The sequence below is a fragment of the Lethenteron reissneri genome, chromosome 30 (genome assembly GCF_015708825.2).
Source record: "Lethenteron reissneri isolate LAM-NWPU_2019-01 chromosome 30, ASM1570882v1, whole genome shotgun sequence".
Classification (NCBI taxonomy): Eukaryota; Metazoa; Chordata; class Hyperoartia; order Petromyzontiformes; family Petromyzontidae; genus Lethenteron; species Lethenteron reissneri.
The window spans coordinates 14,159,651-14,178,723 of record NC_083808.1 but is presented as its reverse complement, the minus strand read 5'-3'; the positions used below and the strand labels follow the sequence as shown (position 1 = coordinate 14,178,723).

General features: G+C 44.7%; 1 protein-coding gene across 1 annotated transcript in view; it reads left to right on the top strand.

The window, feature by feature from the left end:
• TSPAN12 (tetraspanin 12) overlaps window positions 1–19,073 on the top strand; it is a 27,395-nt gene extending 8,322 nt beyond the window's left edge. The window contains 5 exon segments of the mRNA XM_061563122.1: window positions 10,103–10,171; window positions 10,472–10,579; window positions 10,872–11,015; window positions 14,673–14,918; window positions 14,920–19,073. Of these exon segments, the coding sequence (XP_061419106.1) occupies window positions 10,103–10,171; window positions 10,472–10,579; window positions 10,872–11,015; window positions 14,673–14,918; window positions 14,920–15,060 (708 nt within the window). The 3' untranslated portion in view covers window positions 15,061–19,073.

Here is a 19,073-nt window from a genome sequence, read left to right as displayed (position 1 = left end):
CGGCATCATCATTATCACCACCATCAGTAGTCACAGCTTCCTGCCTTCCTTTCGATTTCTAGCTTCTGGAGCCTCTTTATACAGCAGCAGCTGAGCCAGTTACCCAGGCACGTATGTAACGCATGCGCTTTCCCACCAATCAGGTGAGTATTGTTTTTATGTAACCACCCACCCCAGCCCCATTGAATGCCACTGTTTGCCAAGCGAATTTTTATTTTATTTTTACCAGGTAAGGCCCACTGAGCAGCGGTCTGGCCACAAATGATCGCTCAACAAAGTGGCTTATCATGTGGAAATTTACAGCAGGCAAATACTCTAAACGCATGTTTCTAAATGTGGAAGTAAAACCCAGAGGATCTGCTGAAAATTTCACGTAACCACAGGGAGAGAACATGTAAACTCCAAATATACGGGCGTCTAGGTTGAAAACACGTTTCTTTCTAACTGCTTTTTGTGTTTATTTTATGTCCTTTCCGCCCCACCTCCGATTAGCGTGGTTGGCTACGTACGGTGCGAAAGAAGTTCAACATGCATACATATAATCACTGCTCCTCTTTGCAGCACTAATTGGGGGTTCTGATATTCCAGCTGGTTGGACCCTTCTTCATAGTTATACACTTACGAAAAAAAACACTCGCAAGTTGCAAATTCAGGTTTTTGTATTTTGGTAAATTTCTCCAGTTTTGATCAAGTTGCCACTGCTCTGCATTGTCGCACCTTCGATTAACACGGCTGGCTATATACTGTGCGAAAGAAGTTCAACATACATACCATACCTATCAACTCCGTATCAGTGCTGTTGTGTATATGCCCCCTTTTTATTTTTTTTAAATATTTTTTTTTTAAGAATTATTCTGCCAACATAGATAATATCGTTTTTTTTAATAGACGCGGCCACGTGGGAACGAACACGCCCCCACACTTCCACAGAGGCCCCCACACTTCCACAGATGCGCGCATACCTCATTTCAAAGGAAAGAGGACATGAAAGGGGGGGCAATAAGGTAATAAAAAAAAACTCCCCTAAATTCACACAAGAGGAACAAGGGAGGGGGGGAATTGCAGGCGGGGGGTTGCAGAACCAGGAGACACGGAGGAAGAGATAATTATATTCTTAACAAAGAAACAGCATCGACGACAAAAAGCACAGATGGGTCCTTGAACCATATTAAATACACAAGTTACCAACTTAACCATAAAGATTAAGCAAACAGTATCCATCCTCACTCCAATTGAAAACCAGACGACAATCAAAACCAGAATCGCGACCCATCATTGTTAATAAATACTGACATTATTTACCTTTAAAGAATATCTACACGGCCGGGCCGAAGCATCAAAGAATAATTATGGCATCGATTTCGCTCCAAAACAAAATTCCTAGCCGGGATATCAGATCAAATAATCACAAGAAGTCAAATAATAAGTACGGAATTAAAGTAGAAGAGGAATCAAGGGCGGAGAAGGCTCTCAAAATTAACCAAACACAACACCCATGGGAAGCGAGCAACACGGCCGCCTTTGTCTTTCCGAGAGGATCACGACACACAGGCACCAAGCCAGGAAATGACACCCATAAAAGTTGGGGCAAGGGCTCAAAGGGAATTAACACACGCCTTCGAATAAATAAACACGCCGGGTGCTCCCACCGTGGAAACAACCGCCTTTGTCTTCCCACAACACGGACAGCAAAAATTGCACAAACCAGGAAATGACATTTCCATGGGAGATCGGGTCACGATGAAACATCGTGAACACTGTTTCGGCATAACCAAGCAGCAAATAAGTCGCATTTCAACTTCCAAACCAAACCAACTTAAGCTGTGTGAGACAAAGGATGTGATCCCAGAGCAAGGGAGTGAATAGTTAAGCTCGCTTAACGCGTAGGTTTTCGCGACAAATGTTATTCAGTAACAAAACATGGATTCGAATGTTTTTTTTTTAACTCAACGCGAATCATCGGTCTGGCTAATGGATAACTTCTGAAGCAGCCGACACGAGGCCCCCACCCCCTTTCTTCCAGAACGACACACACAGCTGTGTCTTCAAAGCTAATAAACACACGGACAAACACGCACGCGAAACACACGAACGGACACACACACGGACGCAGATGGTCCACCCCCACAGGAAGGTTTTATGACACAGCTTTTGAACAACTCGGGGAGCCGAGTGGAATTTTCCGATATAAACCGAAGGAAAATCCATACAACACAGATCGACAGGGGCTTTGGCCTCCATCACAGTTCGTCAGGGGCTCTGGCCCCCATCACATATCGTCCGGGCTTCGGCTCCAACACACATATCATCCGGGCTACGAGCCCATCTTCGGCTCCACCACAGATCGACAGGGGCTCTGGCCCCCATCACAGATCTCCAGGGCTGTGGCTCCATCTCTCCTCGTCGCCGCCAACGAAGAAGCTCCTGTCATTCAGAATGACGAGGTTTGCGGAGTAGCGACGCGTAGCTACAAGCCGAGGTCTGCACCACCTGAGAAGAATCGCTACCCTGAGTCGCAGAGCTGCGAGTGAAGCCAACAAAGACGCCAACGTCCACCCTGCCACGAACGAAGCATCGCTCCTCGTCAGAGTGACGACCAGCGAACAACCCGCAGGAAAGGCGGAGATCGCTGAACGAGCGACAACGAGCGACACCTTGCGCCACCGAGCGACACCGAGCGACACGAGCGACCGAGCATCTTCAAGGACAGCATCGTGCCAACTCGTCATCTAGCAGTAGAAAGAGAGAGCGCACGAGCAGCACCAAGCCCCGGAACCATCAAGCGCCAAGCAAGCAAGTTTCTTCAAGGAACATCGTGCCAACGCCGCTCAATCCAGCAGTGGAGAGAGAGAGAGAGAGCAAAAGCCGAGCGACACGCCGAGCGAGGGAGCAGCAGGAGCTGTTCGTATCCTCCCACACCACACAAGCTAACGACACAATTAATATTACGAGGGGACAACGCACACACAGCACGCACACGAATAAGACTTTAAAAGAAAAACTGTCTTTTCGTTTCAAAAAGGGTTGCCATTTCGAGGTGGTGCGTTCAATATCAACTGATCGTGCAAAGCAGTTGCTGCCGTCGAGTTACATAAATGCATAAGAGTTTTCGTTATTCATATTGCATAATTGCATAATGTCACAACTGCATAAGTTTTTGTCGTTCATATTAGTTAATTGCATAATCTTGCCCATGAATTATTGACGCATGTTTGACCTGCATGATAGAATGTCACGTGCTTGTTAGAATAAAATTGTAATCCAGAAGCATATCGAGTGTTCCTTCCAAGTCCATGCAAAACTGTCTTATTCTTGACAACTGTATCCTGTGATGAGATATGAAAATGGAGACCTAAAATATTATAACACACACTAGGATAATCGGTAAATGAATCTATGATAATCGTGTTATCCTGATTGATAACTCTGGATAAACGAAACTAAGCAAATTATCATAACTGCACACATTAACATAATCGCAAGCCTCCGCATAAATCACTACGATTATCTCCGTGATTATCATAATTTATGCATATAATTACACGCATTATCATAATTTATGCGTATTAATACACACACTATCATAATTAATGCGATTTGCGCATTTTTCGGAAAATTATTAATTTTTATTATTTTCATCAAAATTTCATAATCACAACACATACAACATAATGGGTGGCGTCGTCCGGGATCTCTCGCAGACAGTGTTTTGCATGGATGATGGAATGAATCACTTCGTGTTAACCAGAATATCAGGATCGAACATTGCATGGTAATTGTGAACGGGCGGAAAACTAAAAAACGCCCTCTAAGGTTAAAACCCAGAATAGCAGGTTAAAACAGAGACAGTGGAATTAAGATAATATCGTATCAAACCAATTGCATCCTCTGATAAATGGTGTTAGAGGTACGCACTTTGAATCGGGAAAAAACAATAGCTCGAGTCGAACTGACTACACTCTGTGAGATAATTGTTTTATATGCACTCTGAAAAGAAATGTCAAAGTAACTTCCGCCATACCTAAGATGCTAGGATTAAGAATAATTTTTGAATGGGTTACGGGATACGGGGAGCTCGTATTTAAACGTACCGACCAATCTGTTACAAAGCAGTACAGTCAGAGAGACATATGGGAAGGGAGCTATATCGATAACACGAACACACCTCGGGGGAAACTAATTGACTGGATAAAATGTAACGAAGGCGAACACGATGCAAAAACTGCAGAGAAGGCAGGACAGGACTCATACCTTCTCACACAGGCATACAGACAGGGATTGTGGAATGAGGAAAAATTCGGAAAGGAAACAGGAGAGAAATCGTCTTTAATAAACGAGGAAAAATGTCCTCACACCATCGTAAGGAAGGAGAAATCTGGGCTCGCGACACCAGCGAAACTCACAGATGTTGATCCACAGAATAAATATGGAAGTAACATTAAATCACACTCTTGGGTACGTGGACAGAGTCCAGGGACTAATCGCACAAAAATTATGGATATCGAACAAAAAATCCTTGATAAAGGGAAACCCTCACAATTCGAGAGAAGGGATGGAGAGATACATATGCAAACAAAAACATGTGAGACTGACAACTTCACAGATAGAGGGAGGAAAAATGTTAAAGTAAAGTCGACAGGACATGGTACACTAAGGGCAGAGGCAAAAACTGAAGGGAAATGGCAACACGAGCGACACGGCACTGGGCGCGCACACAAAAAATGCACGCCACTTAAACACAAGCGACACAGCACAGACCAAAGTGACAGATTACCTGATGATAACTTGTTTGATGATGACGCTGTCGGCAATCAACTTTCGGAATACCTATTCACCAGTAAAACCCTTAAGTTGATGGACAAGGCTCTAGTCAGAATTCCCGATTTTGACCCCCACAATAAGTCCATGGATATACATACACATATCGCGACAGTGGAAGAGGAGGCAATGATTAGAGGGCTGAGGAGACGGGATGAAAAAGCGAGTTTGTTGAAACGGACCTTACATAAAGAATCTATTCCATGGGTAAAGTCACTACCACACAAGGTTAGAAATGATTTTAAACAATTGAGCCTGGCAGTGATTCGGAAGTTTGGAGAATATTCGACACTCACTGAGGGGTTTTATGCTGTAAAATCGATGACCCAGGGCATGGACCAAGATCCACGTGACTACCTCGTCCAATTTAAAAGAGCGTATTATGCAGGCGATGTGAATCAATACCACGAAGGAGATAAAATGTTCAAAATTATGTTTTTTGAATCCTTGAGCCCAGAGATTACAGAAAGGGTGAGGATGGTTTTGAATCCAGAAACCGCATCCTTACGCCGCATAGAGAGCAAGGCGTACATGGCATGGTTGTACAGAGCTAAGAATCATAATTCGGATCCAGAACACAGGGAGAGGGATGAGGAACCCAGCCTCTCAGAGAGGAATAAAAATCACCGAGCAGTCCCACAATGCAGGACAGAGCAGAAACGCACGCACCCATGGCAAAATAACCCAGAGAGAGGTTGGCACGAGAATGAGAGCGGCACAAAGCCGAACATTCAGGAGAATCGCAGGAGGGGGAGGTTCAGAATAGAACCATACCAACACCCCATGCCACGACACACACAAGATCAAAATTACCCACAAAGATGGCGAGGTAACAATCCAGGAAAAATTTGGCACCCAAATGGGAGAAATACTGGGCTAAAAATGTACGAGAATCGCAGGAGGGAGAGGTTCAGAGCAGAACCATATCAACACCCCATCCCACGACACACGCAAGGTTCAAATTACGCACAGAGATGGGAAGATAACCACCTAGCGGGAAGGTGTTACACAGACCGCGGAGGTATGGATGCGAACATTCAGGAGAATCGCAGGATGGGAGGTCAAACACAATCGATCCAATTCCGACCAATTCCTCCACCGGCTATACCAGGAGGGAATAGAGGAATAACACAGAATGCGGTCCAAATACGTGATGAACCATCCACAGTGATTGAGAGCGGGCAGCCCATACGCGCCCCACCCGCCGAGGTGTTAAACCCTGAGCAGGCTGCAAGTGACAGGGCTGAATGGAAGTGTGATCGGACGGTGGATAGCAGACAGCAGAGACAAAGAGAGAACACAGAGACACGCCCTGAGGAGCGCAGGCGTGAGCCTTTGAATGGAAAATATCCAAGGGAAACCAAAAATTATGTGGATCGGAGTGCTAAAATGGAGACGAATGTTCATGACATATCAGGAATGGTGTTGGAATCTAACACACTCGTAAAAACAAAGAGGGCAACATTACGAGGCACAGAATTAAGTCGACACACTGACTCGGCAAATGTGCATGTAATCGCAGAGAGAGCGAATGCCACGAACCAAGTGTCAAAGTGGGTCGTGTGCGCGAATTCTGGTTACGTGCAGCACAATTTTTCACCACACACTCCCACGACGCGAGAGAGTGAGAGAGGAAACTACAAAAACGAACCCGAAAACCGTGATCAAATTATCAAAGTGATAAGTGGTAAACCAGGCAACATGAGGAAGGTAACGCATAAATGCGTTCGAAACCGCTACCTAGCGTTTCCCAGGATTTAACAAAACAAAAATGAATATTCGCCGTAGTTATGAGGGATGAGAACCGATGTAACGCAATATCGATGTTAACGTGTTGTTATTTTCTTTGCTTAATTCAAATGTAACCAGGATTTAACAAAAACAAAAATGAATATTCGCCGGAGTTATGATGTATGAGAACCGATGTAACGCAATATCGATGTTAACGTGTTGTTTATTTTCTTTGCTTATTTCAGATGTAACCAGGTTAAGATGGTAATACGTGCACGCGCGTCGTAAGAAATAACCGCCGAGAGTAAGAGCGGCTGATGGGATTCATGACAAAAAAAAAAGGGGGGCATTACTTTGTTTGAAAATTCGCCAGTGGCCAAATCGACCCCTGATAATTTTCAAAAGGGCGGACTGTTGTGTATATGCCCCCTTTTTATTTTTTTTAAATATTTTTTTTTTAAGAATTATTCTGCCAACATAGATAATATCGTTTTTTTTAATAGACGCGGCCACGTGGGAACGAACACGCCCCCACACTTCCACAGAGGCCCCCACACTTCCACAGATGCGCGCATACCTCATTTCAAAGGAAAGAGGACATGAAAGGGGGGGCAATAAGGTAATAAAAAAAAAACTCCCCTAAATTCACACAAGAGGAACAAGGGAGGGGGGGAATTGCAGGCGGGGGGTTGCAGAACCAGGAGACACGGAGGAAGAGATAATTATATTCTTAACAAAGAAACAGCATCGACGACAAAAAGCACAGATGGGTCCTTGAACCATATTAAATACACAAGTTACCAACTTAACCATAAAGATTAAGCAAACAGTATCCATCCTCACTCCAATTGAAAACCAGACGACAATCAAAACCAGAATCGCGACCCATCATTGTTAATAAATACTGACATTATTTACCTTTAAAGAATATCTACACGGCCGGGCCGAAGCATCAAAGAATAATTATGGCATCGATTTCGCTCCAAAACAAAATTCCTAGCCGGGATATCAGATCAAATAATCACAAGAAGTCAAATAATAAGTACGGAATTAAAGTAGAAGAGGAATCAAGGGCGGAGAAGGCTCTCAAAATTAACCAAACACAACACCCATGGGAAGCGAGCAACACGGCCGCCTTTGTCTTTCCGAGAGGATCACGACACACAGGCACCAAGCCAGGAAATGACACCCATAAAAGTTGGGGCAAGGGCTCAAAGGGAATTAACACACGCCTTCGAATAAATAAACACGCCGGGTGCTCCCACCGTGGAAACAACCGCCTTTGTCTTCCCACAACACGGACAGCAAAAATTGCACAAACCAGGAAATGACATTTCCATGGGAGATCGGGTCACGATGAAACATCGTGAACACTGTTTCGGCATAACCAAGCAGCAAATAAGTCGCATTTCAACTTCCAAACCAAACCAACTTAAGCTGTGTGAGACAAAGGATGTGATCCCAGAGCAAGGGAGTGAATAGTTAAGCTCGCTTAACGCGTAGGTTTTCGCGACAAATGTTATTCAGTAACAAAACATGGATTCGAATGTTTTTTTTTTAACTCAACGCGAATCATCGGTCTGGCTAATGGATAACTTCTGAAGCAGCCGACACGAGGCCCCCACCCCCTTTCTTCCAGAACGACACACACAGCTGTGTCTTCAAAGCTAATAAACACACGGACAAACACGCACGCGAAACACACGAACGGACACACACACGGACGCAGATGGTCCACCCCCACAGGAAGGTTTTATGACACAGCTTTTGAACAACTCGGGGAGCCGAGTGGAATTTTCCGATATAAACCGAAGGAAAATCCATACAACACAGATCGACAGGGGCTTTGGCCTCCATCACAGTTCGTCAGGGGCTCTGGCCCCCATCACATATCGTCCGGGCTTCGGCTCCAACACACATATCATCCGGGCTACGAGCCCATCTTCGGCTCCACCACAGATCGACAGGGGCTCTGGCCCCCATCACAGATCTCCAGGGCTGTGGCTCCATCTCTCCTCGTCGCCGCCAACGAAGAAGCTCCTGTCATTCAGAATGACGAGGTTTGCGGAGTAGCGACGCGTAGCTACAAGCCGAGGTCTGCACCACCTGAGAAGAATCGCTACCCTGAGTCGCAGAGCTGCGAGTGAAGCCAACAAAGACGCCAACGTCCACCCTGCCACGAACGAAGCATCGCTCCTCGTCAGAGTGACGACCAGCGAACAACCCGCAGGAAAGGCGGAGATCGCTGAACGAGCGACAACGAGCGACACCTTGCGCCACCGAGCGACACCGAGCGACACGAGCGACCGAGCATCTTCAAGGACAGCATCGTGCCAACTCGTCATCTAGCAGTAGAAAGAGAGAGCGCACGAGCAGCACCAAGCCCCGGAACCATCAAGCGCCAAGCAAGCAAGTTTCTTCAAGGAACATCGTGCCAACGCCGCTCAATCCAGCAGTGGAGAGAGAGAGAGAGAGAGCAAAAGCCGAGCGACACGCCGAGCGAGGGAGCAGCAGGAGCTGTTCGTATCCTCCCACACCACACAAGCTAACGACACAATTAATATTACGAGGGGACAACGCACACACAGCACGCACACGAATAAGACTTTAAAAGAAAAACTGTCTTTTCGTTTCAAAAAGGGTTGCCATTTCGAGGTGGTGCGTTCAATATCAACTGATCGTGCAAAGCAGTTGCTGCCGTCGAGTTACATAAATGCATAAGAGTTTTCGTTATTCATATTGCATAATTGCATAATGTCACAACTGCATAAGTTTTTGTCGTTCATATTAGTTAATTGCATAATCTTGCCCATGAATTATTGACGCATGTTTGACCTGCATGATAGAATGTCACGTGCTTGTTAGAATAAAATTGTAATCCAGAAGCATATCGAGTGTTCCTTCCAAGTCCATGCAAAACTGTCTTATTCTTGACAACTGTATCCTGTGATGAGATATGAAAATGGAGACCTAAAATATTATAACACACACTAGGATAATCGGTAAATGAATCTATGATAATCGTGTTATCCTGATTGATAACTCTGGATAAACGAAACTAAGCAAATTATCATAACTGCACACATTAACATAATCGCAAGCCTCCGCATAAATTACTACGATTATCTCCGTGATTATCATAATTTATGCATATAATTACACGCATTATCATAATTTATGCGTATTAATACACACACTATCATAATTAATGCGATTTGCGCATTTTTCGGAAAATTATTAATTTTTATTATTTTCATCAAAATTTCATAATCACAACACATACAACAGTGCCTATCTTATTACAGACCAATTCAGACCTTATTGTTCACCCCGCATCCTTGTACATCTCAACGTTCATCCTACAAAGTCCAATCATAGGGGAGAAACACAAATAGATAATTATTTTGTGCCCGTATTGAAACGGCTATACGCTTTAAGGACCTGAACTCAATTTCCATGTACAAGAATACAGGTAAACCTTATAGGTTGACAGATATGACATACAAACATACGTTTGCCGTGGATTGTGTCCTTCCACACGTGCCCCCGGCAGTATGGAGGTGGTCTGCTGCTGATGCTGTGTGTGGAGGTGGCCACTGGCATCTGGAACCTGCATCACAAGGTACCCCTGGCACGTGTAACCAAGGGGATCACGTTTAAAAAGTTGATGTTTATTCATGAATTATTAAGATCAAAGGTAAGTTAGATTTCTTGTTGATGTAATGAGAAAACAGATAATATAATTTTACGACTGAGAAAATCATAGGTATAGGAAGCCAGGGAAGACAGTGAAGTAAGTACGTAAGTAAATTGTACAACTGACTACAACTGGGAATATCCAATGCAGAGTTTTTTAGTTGTATCATGGAGAGAGCTAAATGGAAAGACGTGGCATGTAATAACATGTACGGCATGTCCGCAGGTTTCCTTCACTGACCAGGATGTCCTCAGTCTTCAGACGAAAATGCAACTCTATGGACAAGACAATCATACATCGTACACCCAAGCCTGGGATGTCTTTCAGCAACAGGTCTTAAGTCACCCCATTGCCAAGTCCGTAGTGACGTGTGGCACGCTGCTTGATGTTCTGGATGGTCATGTGATCATTGTATGCATGTGCATTTGTACATCTACTGTGTGGTCAGAATCGTTCAACATTTTTTGCTGAGAAGCTTGCGGAGCATCCATGCTAATTGGAAGTGCGGGGGAAGGACAAACTAAACAAAAAAAGCTGTATTAAATAAATGAGTTTTCAATCTAGATCTATATGTGAAAGTGCTGTGGGGTGAGTGACCTCGCTGTGCGTGTGTGTGAGTGAGCAGCACAAGTGCTGTGGGGTGAGTGACTTCACCGATTGGCTCGAGGGCCCGGGCCTGCCATGGCCTCCGGACTCGTGCTGCCTGCGCCTGATGCCCGGCTGCGGGCGCCTCGCAAGCCAGCATGACCTCATGCGCGTCTTCCAGCAGGTGCGGCGCTCCCTTCACCCGCCGGCACCGAGCCACTAGGTGACATTCCACATTCCTCAGGCAAGGGCCAGTCTTCTCCAATGAACAACCACCATTAAATTTTCCTGCAACGTACCGCTATATTTGGTATCAACCCCCATGGAGGACATTGACCGAACGGTTTGGCCTTCCATTAGGATTTTAACTCGTGACCTTCTAGTTGAGGGCAGCACGTGTTCCCAGTGCTGCCCGGATGGAGGTATAGTAGACTCTTGATTATCCGTCTAATGGCGGGGAGGACAGCCGCGGATAATTAAAAATCGCGGATAATCCAAAAAAAAGCACACTCTGTGCACTGTGATCACGTGGATTTTGGATTAACCGGAGAACATATTTGTTTGGTTTGAGCACCGTGTGACTTGTAATAAACATTTCCAAGAATAACAACGTGTAGCAGTTTTTTAATTATGAATTTGGGCTTATGGGAAAATCAATATGTTATTCATTTAAATCAAAATCTCAGCTGTGTGGTTAATCCGCAAATCGAATAAACCACACGCAGATAATTGAGAGTTTACGGTACTGGAATTCCGAGGTAAAGGGCAGAGCACCTGAATTCACCAGGTGCCACGCGTAAACAGGTGACGCTCTAAGGAAGGAATAATATTTCGGTCGCATTCGACCTCAAATCCTGGCACTTAACCACAACTCTAAGTATTGCGCATGGCTACGTTTAGGACCTCAATGCCAATATCGAGGCCTGCTGGCCACAGGAGGGCTTAAGGAAAGAGTTTGTGTACTTTTTCTATTCCTCCGCTGAAGGAGCACAGACTGCAGTGATTTACTGTATGGTGAATTGTTTGGGTTGCATGGCCACAATCGTACTGTGACTTGTCTTTAATGCATCCGTACATATCTCTATGGGTCTCTATGGGTTTATTACATGATCCATAGTTTGGGTTGCCATGGCCACATTTGCACTACTGTGACTTGTCTTTTTATGAAGATGTGCGCATCGGCCTGTTGATACTCTAATGCGATTGATGGCTACACCACCGGTGTCTTCGAGGAGAAATGCCTAAACCGGGGGGTGCCATGTTTTGGGTCTCGAACAAGGTGTGATTATTGTGGATGTCTGCGTCGTTCCACTCAATTCGCCAGCATTCTTCCGGATCCAGGCTGAGATTCTACGAGGTTGACAGTAGCAGCGGGATCCCAGAAATGGTATCGTTGAGGTATTTGTCAATGCCTGCAGTTCGATTGTCGTTGGCAAGAAAAACAACCTGTAAACTCCCTGCGGATATTTGCTGGCAGAATGTTGACTCGAACAGAGAGCCGGGGAACTCACATCAGTTTCAGTGTTGACCACTAATTGTAGATTAATATGCAGCGTAGCCACTGGCGCACCCGCAGTGTTTGTGGCATTCATGGTTCAGTAGTCATCAAGGGCTCGGCGGCGATAGTTCAATGCGAATGAGTGCTTCTGCTGTAACATAAACATACGACTCTGCGACTTGGTAAAAATGGTTACGTAGGCTTTGTCTGCTCGTATTACACAAATCCCTCAAGGGAATGATACAGCAACTGAATTACAATGTGTGAGCTCTCCTGTGGCCTGTGGGTAACAAATGAGAGACGTACGTGTGGAAACTATCAATACAGCGTCATTACCAAGGGTGCCTGGCAATTCAGGAATTACATTTCACTGGTTTGTCTAATGGCTGCGAATAATATACAATCTAATTTAATATGTGGAATACATCATGAAAATAAGGCACTGCTGGGTGAAAGCCTCTCCATGCCATGTAAGTCACAGTGGTTGTTGGGCCATACGTCATCACGCTGGTTAGTTTGGATTGGTGGAGAAAAATACAGGAACTGGTTAGATATCAATCGCCAATGGCGTTAGCCCTGGCAAGGAATTCAACTCAATTAGCGCAGTGCGTGAACCATTGTGCCACCACTCCACCCAGGAATTAAACTTAATATAAAATTTAGTGAATATCACAATACTTTGCATGATGTTCGTGAGGACCATTTATTTCAATGTCAGGCGTAACACTGCATAGCTCCTTCATTTGAAATCAAGTTTCATTCAATCCAAGTTGAGTTGATAGCTTCTTCACAGTGAGATAACACTTCATGGCCAGGCACTGTCTGAATGTCTGTACTTGTACAGGCTTCACGACCTCACCGCCTACCTCCATAGGCTTGAGGCCGTCATTTATAATCTTACCTCCCACATTTTTTAATCGCCAACCTCTGTGGCTTTTAAAGCGTGCTCATTTCATATTTATGTTCCTGTGCCTGGGACACTAACAATTGCCAGAGGCCCTGTGTGCGAATGAGGCATCGACTCCACCAGTTGTTTGCGAGTGTGGACGTGTCCCGCACGCCCAGTGGCATTAGTAGCTACATTATAAGATCGGGGGGTGTGGCAATCTGTCAAGTGGGGCCTTCCAATATTTTATTTGTCTTGCACGGTCGCACCTTTTACCTATAAAAGTATTTTGTGTCTGCCTGTGTGTGTGGATGCCTATCCTTAACTGACAAACTGTTGTGTTTACATTTTAACAAAGTACACAGATACAACAAACTCAGCCCCAGGATTAAATCTTGGGATTAGTTTTTTTCCCCGTTGCTCAAATGTAAACTACGAAAATCACACTTTGTAACAATGTACGCTGATCGTAATGTTGAGCGTGCCAAAGCACGCATCTGCGCATGCGCGGAAACACCGACTCGTGGTTGCCTCGAACAACGCAAACGAACTCGCTGAGCGGCAACGGGATGGAGCTTCTCCTTCGCGTTCAAAATGCCAAAAATAAAAACAAACAACCACAGTTACTGCTGCACAAGCACACGCTGAGATAAATCCTGAATAGTGTGATGTCCTCTTCTCTGCCCCCACCATCCTGATGTGTGCAGTTACTACTGTAGAGACAGTAGATACTACTAATGAGTCAGTAGATACTACTATAGTCACTGGATACTACTGACTCTCATGTATATAGGGTGTGTAGATATATATGCCTACAAAATAAAAATTGGATGGGAGGGGGGGGTGAAAAGATTTTTGGAGGGGGAGGGGGTTTCCAGAACTTCTGAAAGACTCTTATAATTTTGTTGACGGACAAATGGACAAACGGAACGTCGGGTTTTCACAATAGCTTAGAATGTGTGTATGTATATGTTATGTTTTTTTTAAGAGAAGACACGTTTTAATAGAAATGTTTCCCCCGGGCAAAGCTGGGTACTTCCTGCTAGTCGGATATATATCGTAGCTCCTCTTGCCTAATCACATCATTACGCTCGCGGTCTCGAACATTTAACGCTGTAGGGGCGCTCCTTCTTTTCAAAATGCAGCCACTACTAATGAAAGCATTTTCATGAAAATGTATTTAAACCGCGTTTTAAATCAGGTTTTGTTCTTTTACACCGTAGTTGAAAACGCATCTTATGGTGGTTGTCAAGGGAGCCCAAACTCGTAGCTTTGGCCACCAGGGGCGGGCAAGGCACCCCTGCCCCCTACGCTCGTTACGCTACTACTGTGCACGCCATATAGGAGGCAAATACGGCGACTTGACAAACAGCGGTTGAGTTCCACCGCTGAATCGGTGAGCATTCCCAGGAGCGTGACGCTCGAGCATCGGCTGCCTCCCCCGCCTTCCCCTGCAGGGCTGCCAGCCCACGCTGCTGCGACTTCTGCAGGGCTGCGACCCGCTGCACACGCTGCGCTTGCTGGACGTCTCCGTAAGCGTGGCGCAGATCATGGCCATGGTGGCCGCCCTACTCTTCCTCTGGCTGCTGCAGCTTCCCAAGCCTCCCGGGAGGCCGACCACTGCGCGGCTCCCACGCCACTCGAGCCGACGCACAGCACCCGGGCTCCATGCAGGTCCACGCCGGGGCCACCGCCATCGGCCAGGTGAAGGAGTTTGACAGCCCCCAGTGGATCCGGATGACACAGAACAAGGATAATCAAAACGGGACTCAGCCAATGATGGAGTTCACTGAGCCCCCTGTGGCTCCGGTTGACACAGAACAAGTAGAATCCAGCCGGGACTGAACTAGTGAAGGTGTTTAACAGCTCCCAGTGGCTCTGCATGACACAGAACACAGAGAATCCAGCCAGGACTCGGCCAGTGATGGAGTTCACTGAGCCGCCTGTGGCTCTGATTGACACTAAACACGGAGAATCCAACTGGGACTCGGTTGCCATGAAAGACGATGCTGCCCTGTGCTCACACTGCACAGAGTGGTCGACCAAGCGATGCAAGTGAGAGCCAAAGTAGTCCCACAAGCATAATGTCAGCCTTGGTTTTAATATTGCTTTTAAATATTACATTGTTTATAAAGTATATTTGTAAGAGGTACCTCGTATTAATCAATCGTGACGCATAACAGCCTTCCTTTCCCAACAATCATTGGGCGGTGCTCATTTCCATTGGCAGTCTTGAGCTCCTGGTGGAAATTCCATATTCCTGCCGCAGAGGGGTCATTCTCTTCAGGACCAGTGGCAAATTCTTATAAAGCGGTTCCTATTTTATCGACCCCGAGGGGATTGTGTGGCAGTCGACCACCGAGCAGGATGCTACAGCCTTAAGCTGTGCCACGTGGTGGGCAGTGCCAGTAGCCATGGCCGCTTGATGTCTAGCGCCCAGCAAGAGTGGTTACAGTCCTACCCGAGCACAGGTGCAAAGACCCAAGTGGCCAGAAGCAAACGGCACCGCTGAAGGCGTTGTAGACAAAGAGTTGATGCATTAATGTTGATGGAGAAAGGTTTGCACGAGTTCGGGGAAAGAGAGGATTGGAGGGAAGTTCAAACGTCGAGCAGTGGGAGGGAAGAAGCATAGGGGAATTGTGGTGAGTGGGTGTATAGGTGAGTGTTTTGATCTGCAGTATGGAGAGTGGGTGCTTTGATGATTGATTTGATTTGCAGTGTGGTGAGTCAGTGAGTGGGTGGGTAGAGTGATTTGATCTGCATTGGGGTGAGTGGGTGTGTAGTTGAGTGTTTTGTTGTGACCTGCAGTGTGGATGCGACAAATCAGTCTAGTCGACCGAGTCCTTACCATAGATGGAGGATTTCGATTTAAAGCTTTCGTGACTGCAGGGATCCATCTTCTTGGTTCTTTCGGTAAAGTCACGTAGAATGGAAATAATAAAATAATCAAAATAAAAACAGCAAAATAATTATTTTATTATTTTTATTTTTATTATGTTTTATTTTTATTAAATAAAACATAATAAAAGAATTATTTTATTATGTTTTATTTCTATTATTTTATTATTTCCATTCTACGTGACTTTACCGAAAGAACCAAAAAGATGGATGGAGGATTCAATGAGTGAAATTCAAGGGTACAGTATACGTGGTAGTAGTGATAGAAAAGTGAGTGGGTGATGAGTTAATCAGTGAGTTCTGGATTATCTAACTGGTGTACATTAAATTATATGAACTGCAGCGAGGTCTGGGTACTCCATACCAGACATGACAGCAGGATTTCAAATTTAGCCAAATGTGTGCTTTGCACAGCAGCAGTAACAATTGCTCGGAATGTAAGAGACGTTGACACGGAAAATAAATCCACGCTTCTTTTAATGCCTCCTTGGCCAAATTGGTAACAGTCCGTTCCAGGACAGCTCAGATGAGACTGTTGTGAAAACCAGATAAGTTGTTTCACTATGGATAAAAATAACGTTGAAAAATATGAGGGGAGTGACTGTTTTTGGCTCCGTTGAACGTGACAGGGTGTTGTCACTCCAACGAAGAACTGCGTTCAAGTCACATCTGAGCGTTGGGCAGCTAAACTATTACTTTCAGATTTTGATTTACATGAGCATGGTGATTGAAGTGTACCATCATCTGCTAATGACTGAATCGCATTTCGAGAGCTATGCTTTGCCTTTCAAACTACGTTTGTAACGTTCCAGCGATGTAGTGCCCACACCGTGTATCCAGCTGGGTAATTTCTGTGCTCAGTTTTTAAAATGCATTTCGTTGAGGTGACTACTACAGAGTATGTATACATCGATGTGACATTGCCCATTTCATTTAACAAACTAAAACTAAACTAAAAACTTTAATTTTACCATGTAAGACCCACTGAGCTATATAGCTCTTTTTCAGAAGCGACCTGGCCACAAGTTATATCTCAATGAAGTGGTTACTCGTGTGAATATGTATAGCAGCCAAATACTCTAAATATGGAGGACCCGGTGAAAAATCAAAGCGGCCACGGGGAGAATTTGGAAACTCTAAATATACAGGTGTCGGGATCGAACCCATGATCTCCTGTATACCAGGTGAGGTAGTTTACATCTCGCCACCATGGCGCTTCAACAAAACCACGTTTGGGTCTGTGGGCAACTTACGATTTTCCGCGTTATTTGGTATGATGGAGTTGCTGATGGTTTTATTAGGCTGATACATCTCAGAAGAATGATATTATAGGTTGTAATGGCCTCTTGAGTTGTAATATTTAACGTCCCCATCACATAAGTTAAAAATTGTTTAGAACTATCTGGCAATGTTTTCTTCTGAAATGTTCATAAATAGTAATTGTTTTGTAAAATATTTTTTTCATAAGATTGCACTAATGCAATGGTTTTTTCTTGTTTTAACAATGAGCCATATTATCACCCAATTACCATATTGACCAAAAAAACCCTAAATATATATTTAAAATGTTGTGTAGATGCAAATGCACCTGTCATGAGCACCATTACTTAATGTGCACCTAGCATGGCACAAGTGTCTTGGTGACGTCACCGCCACATAGTAGCGAACAGCGATGGTTATTATTACCAACAGCGCGGAATAGGAAAGGCTCGCGATGACGATACTGATGGGTTGGAACAAAATCGCATATCTTCGACAAAAACTTTCACTTTGTACAACAGTTTCCCTTTACCAGTATTATCCCCGTGTCTCATTGGAAAGCTAAATCGTAATAATAAATTACAGCTTCTTGGTTCTTTCGGTAAAGTCACGTAGAAGGGAAATAATAAAATAATAATAAAACATAATAAAATAATTCTCACGACGTTTGGGCCACAACGCAAGCAGCCTTCCTCAGGCGAAGAACAGGTCTGTCGGAAAATTAAATTACAGGTGTAAGGAGCATTTCATCCATATATCCCAATGCACCATGCATGGAAATCATGAAATCAACAGAACCAGGGTAAACGGCCAGAACTCGAGGGTCCAGGCCAATTCAAAGAGGTGAGATTTCAAGACAGAATTAAATAGCTTTAACAGCAAAGCGTTCCATTATATGGGAGCTGCACTGGCAAAAAGCCCCCGATCACCCCAGGAACAGAGTCTTGACCTCGGAGTGCTCAGAAGGCAACACGAAGATCTCAAAGGCATCGTCGGGAGTATAAAAATTAACCCGTAAAAACAAAGTTTTTCACTATAAATCCTTTATATGCGTGGCGGCTAGAGTCCTCTCATCCTCTGGCTTGAGATGGCTGCCACCTATGGGTCAGAAGATTGCCTGCCACCATTAAGCAATTGGTAATTAAATATAAAAAAAAATCCTAAAAAGTGTAAAAATTTGGAAAATAAATTTCACGAAAATTAGTTGTCACGCACAACGAGTCTGTGTGCAAAATGTCAGCTCGATTGGATCACGGGAAGTGGGTTAAAAACGACCTAAAGATTTGCACGGTCGTAAGCGTGCAAGCAAGCAAGTGAACTTAATATAAAGGATTTAAAAATGGATCCGTTCCTTCAAATATCGTGGGACTAACCCCTTCAAATATCGTGGGACTAACCCTTTACATATAAAAGCAGGATCTTTTAGAAAGCTGCAGACCTCTAAACAACAATGCAGCACAATGCGAGCCAAAGTAGCAAGGGTTGGTTGGGTTTACTCAGTCGAGTGGTTTCCTTGCTTTGTTTACTGGTTTACAAACGGCAGTGTTCATGCCCTCTGTGGCATGCCGAGCGGCGTTAGGGTGTGCTCACGACGCAAGGACATGAAGTTCACCATTCCTTTTGGGCTGTGTATGAAGGGGTTTGTGATTTTTTTTCATAGCCGCACCGACGTTAATAAAACATTGCCAATGAAATGTTCA